General features: G+C 49.5%; 1 protein-coding gene across 5 annotated transcripts in view; it reads right to left on the bottom strand.

Moving 5' to 3' along the window:
• The window catches only part of MCAM (melanoma cell adhesion molecule), a 222496-nt gene extending 210133 nt beyond the window's left edge, over nucleotides 1–12363 (bottom strand). For 3 of the 5 annotated variants that reach the window (XM_069614368.1, XM_069614369.1, XM_069614370.1), the window contains exon 1: nucleotides 12208–12362. In XM_069614368.1, coding sequence (XP_069470469.1) covers nucleotides 12208–12271 — 64 coding nt within the window. In that variant the 5' untranslated portion in view covers nucleotides 12272–12362. Of the gene's footprint in view, nucleotides 1–12207 lie in introns of all 5 variants that reach the window. The other 2 variants (XM_069614367.1, XM_069614371.1) reach the window with 2 other exon arrangements.
• Between the last annotated feature and the right edge of the window lie 688 nt (nucleotides 12364–13051).

Here is a 13051-nt window from a genome sequence, read left to right as displayed (position 1 = left end):
GCTGGGTGCTTTATAAATTCAAATAAATAAAAAATAAGGCACGGGACAAGTGGGCATTGGACCTCCAACTTCAGATTAGCGACAACCTCTGTGTTCCCAGATATCTAGGGTATCGTACAACTCACGATTCTGTTGGATCCAGTTAAAAATGTAAAAGTCCTGCATCGTTACTACTACACTCCGAGCCAGCATTTTTTATTCTCCAATGAGGGGACCGGGGCATGCCCACGTTGCAGATCCCCAAATGCTAGATATCTCCAGATGATCTGGGCCTTCCCCATGTTAACCCCCTTTTGGCAAGATATATGTTCAGTGCTGTTGGAGATGATATGCGATCCTGTCGAACCTTCCCCCCTGTTGTGCCTATTCCATATCCTCGATCCCCCAAACTACCCATTAGTAAATTTGTAAAACTGTGTTTATTGCTCACAAAACGTATTTTCCTAAGAGGGACCAACACACAAGCCCCTAAGGGGCAGTGGTTGAGAGATGTGGTTTGGGTGAATAACAGGGAGGAGCAATGGATACAGAGGCAACCACTCAACTCCCGGCCTAAGGACATATGGGCCCCACTGAGATTATACTTACTATGGACTATGTCAAGCCCAGGTGATCCCCCGGAACCCCTTCCTCGTGTAATCCTCATACCCCCTCTGTGCCATCCCCTCACCTGTAGCCAATATCTTGTTGTAATGTGACATTGTGATTCCAAGTGTGCCAAAAAAACAAAAGTGTGCACGCCTCCGCCATGATAAGTGCCACCCAAAGGGGCAGCTGGGGCTGTGTTGGGCGAACCCCAGTTAGTTTCTGCATCGAACATGCTCCACCACTCCTACCTATGGTACAGTTTTATTTACTTATAAATTGGCTGGATCTGGCCAATTAATCCATTCGTTCTGTTTCGCCGAGTGGGCAAACCATGGTAGGTAGCACAAAGTAGCACAATATGTTTGGGTCAACTTCCCGAAGTTGCCCTCTGCATGGGGAAGTCTAGGCTCCCAGCCGTTGGCACCACCTACACCCTGGCCACTCCAGTGGCCAGGAAAGTTAGGACTCTCTGCGTAGTTCTAGACGCTGAACTTCTATGACCACCATTAGGCCCAGATTAGACCTTCCTGTGGCCTGATTAATAAACTTCTGTGCAGTATTCGAGCTTTCCTGAACCAATAGAACCTAGCCTAACCTCGTTAACACTCACCTTGATTATTGCAACAGTCTGCTTTGCGGCTGTTCGCGATCCACCCTCTCTGCTTTACAGGTTTCGCAGAATGGGGCAGTTATGGGTGTGGCTAGACGCACCCACATCACTGCTGCCAGGCGGGGTCTATACTGGTTGCCAGTCAAACATAGAATCAGACATAAATTGCTCACGCTGACACCCAAGTGTGGACCACTAGTTGCAATGGATGCCCCATCTCATGGACTATGGGGCCCCAACCACTGCATCACAATGTAAATACATGACGAGGATTTGAGTGCTTAGAAGCCCTTATTTTGGGAATAAAGTGTTGCTCTCTCTTTACACTGAATAAGTATTATTGAAAATCATTCTCCACTTCAGGGAGGTCAGAACAGGATCAAAGCCCTTGCTAACTGTAAGGTCAGAGTTGCCCTAGAAAAGGAAAGAGGGTGGGTAGAATGGAAGACTCCAATCCTACATGATGCCCAGAAAAATTGCTTTCAATACAGGATGGAGTGGTCTGAGAGATGTGGGTTATATCCAACTCTTCAAGTCCCCTCCCCAAGCCAGAATACACATGTGCTGGGCTGCACTCAAACTCTATAGCCTTATAGATCAGGGGAGGGGTCATTATCGCAGGATAATCGCCCACCACCAAGTTATGGCCCTCCTCTTCTCGTCGTGCCATATGTTGGGGAAGGGTCATTACCCCAAGCGATATTGACCCCTGCCGAGGTATAATGCGAGTAGCAGTACATGTTTACGTGTAGAACTTTAATACTGGGTAAACAGGCAACTGAGTAAATTAAAAGTGGTTTTATTTTGGAGCATTGAAATTAGATGGTTTTCTTCATCAATTAAGCATTTTAATTCCAAACTTGGTTGAACTGAAACAGGAGCATAGATTTGGGGTCATGTGAAAGTAAACCGTTTCTCTACAGGAAAGCAACATTCCCCATGTTTTATCTTTCTCGTGTGTGTCAAATAGGATTTTGTAGCAAAAAAAGTTTAACAAAATAAAATCCTCCTAGAGAGGAAGTGTCTTATTGAAAGAAATCGTGCCTGGAAATCGCAGTAGCTATTGGCTGCAATCTAATTAGCTGAGAGTAGATCAAAAACGATTTCCATGTGCTAATATTGTTTTAAGCCCCCTTCGGCCTCAGGAGCGTCATTTTATAGGAACGGGTCACACGAGAAACTCTGTCCCGAGAGGACCAGAAGGGAGGCTCACAAGCAACCAATCTGTCAGGGTGGGAAGAAAGGGTGGGGCTCAGAATGCCAAGGATGAGAGGCTGACAGGGGGTGGGTTGGGCCTATGAGAGGGGCCCACCTCCAGTGCTCCTCACAGGGGACCCACTGACTTTACTAGCTAGCTACTGCAGTGCAATGACCTAAAAACGACTGAGGTGTGCACGTCGGTCTGTAACTTTTGGGTCGCCAGATGTTTTGAACTACAATTCCCATCAGCCTTAGCCAGCATAGTTAAGGCAGAGGGATCCCGCAAGTTTTAGTTGAAAATACTGACGTTTACATACCTAATAAGTCATCAGCAGCGGTTTACTAGAAACATCCGTCCCATTTTTAAGAGAATAAACTCTCTTTCAAAAAGCCCTCCATTGTGATTTTCCAGGAAAGAAGAAAGGGGGTGATCGTTAAATTGCTACCAGACTTGTCGCCCCCTGCAGGAAGAGACAAAGGGCAGTGAAGCTGCCACAGGCCTGCGAATGTCACGACCTATTTACGGTTCGAGTAAAGCCTCACACGCCCCCATCTAAAATGGTGGCCAACGCGGCGGCCCAAGCCGCTGTCCCGGGAAAGCAAAAGTTACTGGAGGCACGACCCCATGTGGAAGGAGCTTGAAATATATGAAACAGAAGGGGGTCCTGCCACTTAATGGTTTGAACATACCATGGTTAGGGTATGTATTAATTATTTAAGAAATAGATGTTAGCTAGAGTTAATCTGCCCTTTGAACCCATCCAAGGCCAATTTCTAGGTTCACAGAGTCATAGTGCAAATGAAGGAAGCAACAGCTTGCATATCTCGACAGCCCTCTTTAATTGGACGTGACATTATGTTTCTTCATGTTTTTGCTATTTGCACAGACAATGAAAATGAAACGCTAAATTATTTCTTTCTTATCAATCTCACACGTGCTGAATTACACAAAAACAAACTAAAAGTGTAGCAAAAAAAAAAAAGAACATGCATTTGGCAGGACACCCTTCGGTTTCATATGTCCCGGGAAAGCGGGCAGTACATACAAAGCACTGTTCTTGCTGGTAAACTCAATGCAACATCCGTTAGCATACATAAGACATGGAATGGAATGAGAACAAAACCGATAGGAGTTCATGGCAATCAATACGCAATGCATTAAGAAAATATATCAAACCAACATGAATATACAGGATGAAGTCAAAGCACAAAACATGAAGATCAAAACGTTATATATAGACTTATTTATTTATTAATATTTATTGTGCTATAGTTTAAACTATAAACTTTACACACATTTAAGATAAATAGCATAATAAAAAAAAAAAAAATAGATTTATCCATGTGATGAGAACAAGCAAGAGTTCTAAAACAAGTTTCAGAAAAAATGAGTACTAAGAAGAAAATGTCATTCCCGACCCTAAACAGGGCTAGAGGCCCAATATTCCACTGGGGACTGGGTAGCATGTCACACTGCCAGAGAAGGAGGGATACCCCACACAGATGCCAGCTCCCGCACCCAGTCCTTGGCTACATTCAAATCTGTGCAGTCCACTGGTGGATCCCACTACGTAAGGGCTCAACATACAGAACGGAATGACCCTTAGACACAACCCAATTTCCATAGTCCCATTAACGCCCCGGCAGCGAAAGGGTTAGCACAAGATGCATCTGCTGTTCAATATGCCCCGCGTACATAGAAATCTGTGTGGCTTGAGTGGTAGCAGCACGTCTAAGGATTGGCCCAATAGGTCAGCTGAAAAATAGACCTGCTGTTCAAGAAGTGACCAGCAATACCTGTATAAACAACGTTAGGGATATCACTGCTGTCCAGCCATTGACTTGCAGGGGCTGGGCAACCTCCCAGATTGTGCCACCCTGCCAGGCCGACCCTTGGCCAAGACTGTACCTTGGTAAAATCTGTGTACACGAATGATAGCTCTGCCGTCTGAGACCTGAGCCTCCGGGAAGTCAGTCAGTTGCACTAGTGGGGGTTCATGAGGCAGGCAGGATGGGTGGTACAGTTCTGAACCACCTGAAATCCACAGGTGTGGCATTTTGGAAATCTCAGGTGAAGAGACCTGTAGTACAGCAGGAGCAGATAGAACATTTGAAGACCCGTCTTCCCAGGAATCTTGAGATGCCCCACCAATGTACTCCATCACTGTGCAACCCAGCAATACTCAGTGACGTTCTCAGTACGCAACCCGGGATTACCAGCAGACTGACTGCAGGATTCAGCATCACTCACAAAAACACTGTGCAACCCAGCAATACTCACTGACGTTCTCAGTACGCAACCCGGGATTACCAGCAGACTGACTGCAGGATTCAGGATCACTCACAAAAACACTGTGCAACCCAGCAATACTCAGTGACGTTCTCAGTACGCAACCCGGGATTACCAGCAGACTGACTGCAGGATTCAGGATCACTCACAAAAACACTGTGCAACCCAGCAATACTCAGTGACGTTCTCAGTACGCAACCCGGGATTACCAGCAGACTGACTGCAGGATTCAGGATCACTCACAAAAACACTGTGCAACCCAGCAATACTCAGTGACGTTCTCAGTACGCAACCCAGGATTACCAGCAGACTGACTGCAGGATTCAGGATCACTCACAAAAACACTGTGCAACCCAGCAATACTCAGTGACGTTCTCAGTACGCAACCCGGGATTACCAGCAGACTGACTGCAGGATTCAGGATCACTCACAAAAACACTGTGCAACCCAGCAATACTCAGTGACGTTCTCAGTACGCAACCCAGGATTACCAGCAGACTGACTGCAGGATTCAGGATCACTCACAAAAACACTGTGCAACCCAGCATCCCTTACAGGCCCAAATTGGGCGAAATGGTTAGCAGACGAAATTACGAGTCATCATTGGGGACAGGACGGTTTGGTGGCTCAAATGGGTTTGCACTGAATGGGGATGGTGCATTTAATCAGGGGGTGGGCGCCAACAAGGGCTGAGGAACTTATGTTGGGTACTTTGGGAACTCGACGGGAGATCTGGTTGGAGGCAGACAGCAGGGGTGCCAGTTTCGAGAATTTGTGCCGAGACACGAGCATCTTCGGGTCAGTTTGCTTGCCTCCAAGTAAGAGTCAAAGGTTCCCAGTTTGATATGGGACAGACAGAAAAACTCAAGGTCACTTTTTCAGAGTGAAGACAGACTAGTTGGGTGTCTGTGGACACACCAGAGAGTTGCCAGTTTGATTGTCTAGAAAGCAGTCAGCTTCCCAGGTGGCATGCCTTAGTGGTGAGAGAGGAAGCAGGTGATAAAAAGGCGCCAGAAGCGTCAGATGCTCTAGGACATTTGGTCCATGGTGTTAAAGTCCAATATAAGGCAATCTCTTGGCAGATTAAAGTGGGAGCCAGGCTAAGTATCTTCATATGAGGCACGGCTAATCCTATAAAACCGTCTTGAAGATGGGACCAGAGTGACATATCAGGAACTCCAAAAAGTACAACAGGTTCACCCTGGGGGGCGGGGGAAGGTGGGGCAGAGGGGGGCTCTCTGCATAGCGATCCATTAGTAGATTGTCCTCTGATGTGAAAAGAAGCATTCTTACCTAAAAGAAAAGACCACCAACATGTGGGAATTGTGGGGAGACGTCTCCCCACACTTGATTTTGCCCGTCCTACACCAAATCTTTACCAAGTTTTCAGTCACACATCTTTGTCTCACATTTTGAAAAGGAGTGGTCATGGTGGGGGGGGGGGGGGGTTTGAGAATATTTGGTTGGCTGTTGGTAGAGGCCTTTTATCAGGAGCAGGTCTTAGCGGGAAACATTGTCAAACCTGTGTGGAGCGTTGTGGTTACGCTTTTCTTAGGTAGCTCGGCGGGAATGATACATGCAAGCATGTGGCCGCCTCACAGATTTTCCTAGTATGTTCTTGATAAGTGGGGTGTTTCACCGATGTAGGGTCATCAGCGATTCTGTTGAGGGACAGCTTTGTTACCTGTAAGAAATGGGACTGCTATCTAGCAGCGGGCTTGCTGGATTGGGTCTGGCTCTGTTATTGCAGGGAAGTAAGCTATGAAACTTCTTCAGAGAATTTTCCATGAAAAGCCTTAGAAATTCCTGAAAGCGAATTTAAAATGGGTTCCAGAGCGCACGCTTTGGGTCTCCAGTGCTTCTTCCACCAGGCTTTATTCATCCATCTCACTTCCAATGGATCAATAAGGAATAGTTCCTAGTGTCCCTCCTGGCCTGGTCAGGGTTGGTGCCACAAAGGACCCTACCTTGTGATTCCCTCACGAAGGGGGGTGGATCTTCTAGACCAGGTACATCCAGTCGCTTGTTCCTCTGGACACAGAATTGACGTGGGGGTGGAAAGGTCCAACAAAAGAAAAGTATCTGCAACAATTGTAGAAGCTCTTTTACCGAGAGGAGATACAGCCAAATGGCCAGTGTTTGCAACCAGAATGTAGGCTCCATGCACCTTTCAGAGAGGAGAAATATCCATTTGCACGTCTGGTCCAGTCTGGTCACGCCTCATGGACAGCCCAGCCCTGAAATGCTAAGCAATTCTCCTCTGAACAAGAGTACCGTCAGCAACCCCAGACAGTTAACCTTCCTCAGGGGGAAACCCTAGTCGTGCAACATTTGCTAAATTTGGACTAATCTAGGATTGCTCGGTTCTTCGTTGGATCCACTGGGTAGAGGATGAGGAGGACCAGAACAGGGAGGTGGTCTACCTTCGACCATCAGGTCCCCACAATGGCAACGGTTGCTCGCCTTCCGTCACTTGAAAATGCGCCCTGGGAAGGATACGAGAATAGGCGGGGCCTCCAGTTCCCTTTCCACCCGAAAGCAGATCTCTGCATCATTGGCGCAGGGCTTGAAAGGGGTGTCGGTTTTCTGATAGAACTTGAGCGTTTCCGTACAATAAGGAGAGCGGCATCCTGTGCAGGATTTAGTTAAGTGCAGCCCTAAACACACATATTGTAAATTGTTTCTCTATATTATGACAATAGCTCTGCCCCCTAGGAGGATGACCGATACTCAGTATGTGAGTGCGGCAGGATAGCACTAGACTAAGGCAGGGCTCTGCAGCCTTTGGATCTCCCGAAGTTTGACTACATCGCCCATAATTCCATAGCAAGCAGAGTCAATGGTGAGAGATCACGGGTGACAAAGTCCAGAACATCTGGAAAGCCACAGATTGCAGACCTCTGGTCTAAAAGGCATTAGCATGTTGCAGGCGATATTGGGCCAAACAATGTTATTTCACTACAGGATACCAATCTACTTTGGCAGATGTATACCGTCATTGGCCGATGGCTTTTCTCCATACCTGTGTTTTGTACTATGCTATAAAGGGCCCAATTCAAAGAAGTGTTTTATAATGGCAAAACGCCATTGGAAAACGTTTTGTGAATTAGGCCCCGAATATGAGTTAGTACATGCAAGCTGTCTAAATGGACTTCTATGCGCTTAAAAAAGTACTACAAGGACTTGCCCCGAGGAATAGCGCCACTGCGAAGCCCCCCTGTCAGCACACGTCCAGTGCAACAGTGTCTAAGTGAACAGCGGGTTGTGTGTCTGCTCTGCTCTGCTCTGCCGGGTAGGTCTGCCGTCTGAGCGTGGGCGGAACTCAAGGTGGGGGCCAGGGCTGGATTGGCCTATGGGGAACTCTGGAGATTTCCCGGCAGACCTTTGTACCATGGGTCTCTTTTCGGTGGTATTTCCAAATTGTCTCACAGGAAAAGACTTGCTTTAAATGTGTAATATGGGTCCACTTTCAACATTATTTCCAGGGCATCTTTTGGTTCCCAGTCCATCCCTGGTGGGGCCACTGGTGTTTGCCTCCCCACCCCCCTTTTTGTGGCACACCATTTTGTACCATTCGTTTGGCGGGGGCTCTTTCATTTACATGTCATCTCCGAACACAACCGGGTGTCCCGACTACAGACACATAAGTAGAGCCCCCCCCCCCCCCACACCAAGAACACCTCCCCATCCCCCACCGTCCAACATCGCCAGACTGAGGCTGTCGGATCCATGAGCGGAAGCCGCTGTATCAAACCTCAGAAGATCTGAGCGTCCACAAAACACCCAAAGCAGCAGCTGCTGAGAACACCCGCCGCTGCACACAAGCCGCCTGCAGATACCGGGTGCACGAAGAGCAAGCACGTAGCACCGCAGAGTGCAAAACCCTGCATGCCACAAACCTCCCCGCACGGACAATGCGCGCCATGCATAACACATACCCACGCACCCCACAAGGGGCACCCTGCATGCCGCAAATACCCTGGTGAAAATGTGCTCCATGCAGAATGCACACATACTCAGGCATCCAGCAACTTCAAAATGACTGCGTGCCTCAAATACCGCACGACGCAATGGCAAATTCTACATGCCGCAAATAGTTCACTGGGAAAGATAAAATACCACAGAATGTAAATGCACATCATAAATGTTACTAATATTCAAACACCCTGCAACCTTAAACTATCACACGGTCCAAAAATACATATTCTACAGGTTGCAAATACTCAAGAATTGAATTTAAAAAAAAAAAAAAAAAACACGCGCTAAACACCCTCCGCACCTTACATGTTTCCTGGAATACTGCAAGTACCCCAGTATAAATCATACACGCCAACATGCCCCATTCCATTCGTGAGATGATGGTCCATTCCTGATTTCAACTTTGCATTCTGGGACGTGCAGTCCCAGATTTCCCCATTAAAAACCCGGGACTGCAAGCCCCAGAATGGAAAGTTAAAACCAGGACTGGCCTAACATCTCCCGAATGGGACGGGCCATGTTGGTATTACTGAACAACGCAAAACGGAAGATCACACACCCCTGCAAGTACACACCCAATGGTCCAAATATCCCATTTATTTTATTGAGCATTTGTAAGGTGCTTTATACAACTGAATTGTGCTTCAAAGCACCACAAGGCTAAATGGGAAGGGAACCGGGGAAAATGACAATGGTGGTTCTTCTAGGCCTTGTGGTATTCAGATGTGCAAGTACAGCGAGGAGGAGTGCAGGGGGAGCAGAAGAGTGGCCAAGTGCTGATGGAGGGCTCGTGAGGGAAGTGCTAAGGGGAGCCACGAGGAGAACATAAGTGCTAGTGCAGGCGACCCCCAAGGGTGGGATGCAGAGCCACCACGCAAGGCCCACAAGGGTAGTGCAGTGGGGGTTGGGGAGGCAGTGCCGGTATCGGCTGGGAAAGAAGGGACTGGAATCCTGTGAGACACGTGATGATCAGGCCACCAGTCACAGCGGCAGTGGGGTGGTTAGCAAGGAAGGGAAAGAGCGAGAACAGCAGAGTTTTGAGCAGTCTCCGGGACTTGAGGAGGTACGGCTGAAGTCGGAGAGGGGCAGGGAGGCACCAACCGAGGAGAGGCCTGGTCCCCCCCACTGTCTGCTTGGAGAAGCATTGGTCAGAAAGTTAGAGGAGCGTAGGGCGCTAGCGGGGGGGGTGTATTTAGGGAGGGAAAGTTGGAGATGGCGTGGTCCCGGGTCCCAGAATGCCTTGTGGATGACACAGAGGGTCTTAAATTTGATGCTTGCAGCCACCGTGAGTCAGTGAAGAGCTTTCATGGCGGGAGAGATGCGGTCCCTGGGCTTGAGGCCAAGGATAAGTCATGCAGCCCTATTCTGGATAAGCTGGAGGGGGCGTAGGGAGGTCAGTGGGAGACTGAGAAGGAGGCTGTCACAGTAGTCCAGCCTGGGGAGGACCAGAGGTCTGGAGACATTGCGCTACGGGGGGAAAGTAGGGAAAGGATGGATGCCTCTGAGGAGGTGCAGCTGGTAGTGGGGCTCCTTAGTAAAGTCCATGATGTGAGGGGTGAAGGAGAGAGCGGAGTCGAAGATGACCCTAAGGTTTTTGGTCTTACAGGATGGTAGGGGTAGAGGGCCCAAAGAGGGTTGCCAGAGGGTAGGTGGAAAAGAGGGCACAGGTGTCCCAAACAAGAGGATCTCCATCTTACTTGCATTAAGGCAAAGATTGTTGACTGCACACAATGCCTGAATGGCGATCAGAGAGGAGGTGCAAGGGTGAAGTTCGAATGAAAGCTATGTCATGGGCATAACACTGGAAATGTAGAGAGAACGAGGAAATCAGGTGAGCAAGAGGGGCAAGATAGATATTGAAGAGCCATGGCGATAGGATAGAGCCCTGGGAGACGCCACAGGCAGAGAGTGATGGGGGGGGGGCGGGGGGCGGAGGGCGAGAAAGGGCTCAATTGTAGTTGGGAAGGGTGGTTACTGAGGAAACAGGTCAGCCAATCCAGTGCCCGGTCAGTGATGCCAAGGGTGTCATGGAGACATTTTATGAGAGAATGGTTGGTTGACTGTGTCAAAGGCTGAGGAGAGATCAAGGAGAATGAAAACAGCTGGAGAATTGGAGTTGAGATTTGCAAGCATGGTGTCACAGCTGTTAAGGAGGCAGCTTCCCTGCCTCTGAATGCCCGGAATCCAGATTGATGGTCACGAAGGCAGCCAACAAGATCAATGTGGAGGGTCAGTTGGGGAGGACCAACTTCTCCAGGAGTTTACCCAGAAGGTGGTAGTGGAAATGGGGCAAAAATTAGCTGGGCAGAAGAGGTCAGCAGATGGAGAGGGTGAACAAGGGAGTGCTTGAGGGATATACGGAAAGAGCCAGTGGTGAGGAAATGGTTGCAGAAGTCAGCAAGAGACGGGCGAGGGAAGAGCACCCACTGTATATAAGAATCCAGCATTTCCCTGGCTGTGTCCCCCATACAGTGTGCACAGACCCTGGGTACACAAGCGCATGCCCAATAGGTGGGAAAACACCCCCGCCACTGGCCACACGACTAAGTACCCCAGCACTGAATACACATCCAACCACTGTAAAACACACCACACACTCCACCCCAGCCACTATGCAATACACCTGCCTGAAATAGCACATCCCTCCAAGTACACAAGCTACAGCTGTGCACACGCCACTACCCTGCCAAAAACGCAAATGCCGAGAGTGCATCTAAGCAATGCCACTACAGGCGCAACAGCATATAAATACCCCAGCACTGCAAATGTAGCCCCCCCTCCCTAGCAAACACCACCACACTGAAAATACCCCACCACATGCTCTAAATCTTCCAAATACCCCACCTTGGCAAACACACTCCCGGCCTCTTAGAAATACCACAACATTGCAAATACCCCACCAATCCAAACACATGACTAGATCGTAGAAAATACCCCAGCAGTGCAGCACTGCAAATGCCCCTCCATTGCAAAATCAACCCCGATCGCTTACAAATACCAACCACTGCAAATGCCACTACCAATCCAAACGCATTTCCCACCTTACAAATACACCAGCACTGCCACCTTAAATGCACAACCACTGCAAATACCCCACCAATTGATGGCTACATCTTACAAAATGCACCAGCACTGCAAATGCAGTTCCTACATCTTGCAAATACGTACATCTTACACATGCCCCTCAATGCAATTGCCCTCCTCTACACATGCTGCCCATACAGCGTACAAACACCCCCTTCGCCACGTAATACCCCACCACTACAAACGCAGTCTCCCGCTGGATCTTACATTTACCACCCAACGCTGCAAGTGCTCTCCCCCGTCACTAAAGACCCCGACACTACAAATACCAATCAAACTGCGTCCCTCCCACTGACTTGACATCCCCAAGCGCGCACCTGTATCGATAAACAAGTACTTTCAGCACATATGTATTGCACCCCTTCCCTCCAAGTGCGCCCTCCTCCGTGCCACGGAGAAGGAGAGCAGAGCTACCCATAGCCCAACGGTGACCCCTCCCGGCCGCCCCGGTACTCACCCCCGCTGGAGCCCACTAGTGCCAGTAGAAAGAGCGCGCTGGAGCAGATCCCGTACAGAGCCATCTTCACCGAGCCAGGCAGGGAGAGGAGTGAGGAGCCTGCGAGGAGGAGAGCAGGGTGGGTGACGTCAGGGGGAGCGGGGGAGGAGGGGAGGGGGCGAGGCAAGATATGGAAGCGAGGGGGGACCAGGGTCTAGCTGTGACTGGGGGAGAGGAGGCACAACGAGGAACGAGAGAGAGGGGCGGGAGGGAGAGGAACAACTGGGAGGGGGAGGAGAGCGGGAGGGAAGGAAGGAAGAAAACACGGGAAAGAGGTGTGCGGTGTCACGGGCGAGGGAACCAGGATGGGCAGGAGGAGGGCTCGGCTCTTAGGTGGGAGGGATGGCCCACAGGACAGGAGGACTGCCCCCCTTCCAGAACAATACCCCCCCCGTTGCCCACTTACACAGACGCACTTGCAATACAGGTGTCAGCACAGACATGTACACAAACACACGTGCCTACTGACTCAGGACGCACAGCACGTGTAAGCACACACATGGATCTGCGGTCGCCGTGGAAACAGACGTACACGCGTGCTCATGCACGCGCACACGCCAACAGCTGCATCGCCTTGGCCCCTCTGCAAACCATACGTTTGGCATCACTCTCCCCTGCCCCAGCAAGAAGCCAAATGACTCCCACGGCTGGACCTCAGTGGGATCCCGCCCCACACACTCCCCTCACTCTCCAAAGACACTGGGAATATCTCTTGATTTCAATGGGATCACCATTCGAACACAACCAACAGCACCTCAATTGGCTCTCCATCGATGGGGTTGGGGCAAAGACTGGCACCCCAATT

The sequence above is a fragment of the Ambystoma mexicanum genome, chromosome 9, assembly GCF_040938575.1.
Source record: "Ambystoma mexicanum isolate Mex_15411 chromosome 9, UKY_AmexF1_1, whole genome shotgun sequence".
Classification (NCBI taxonomy): Eukaryota; Metazoa; Chordata; class Amphibia; order Caudata; family Ambystomatidae; genus Ambystoma; species Ambystoma mexicanum.
This window is presented reverse-complemented; position numbering and strand designations above follow the sequence as displayed.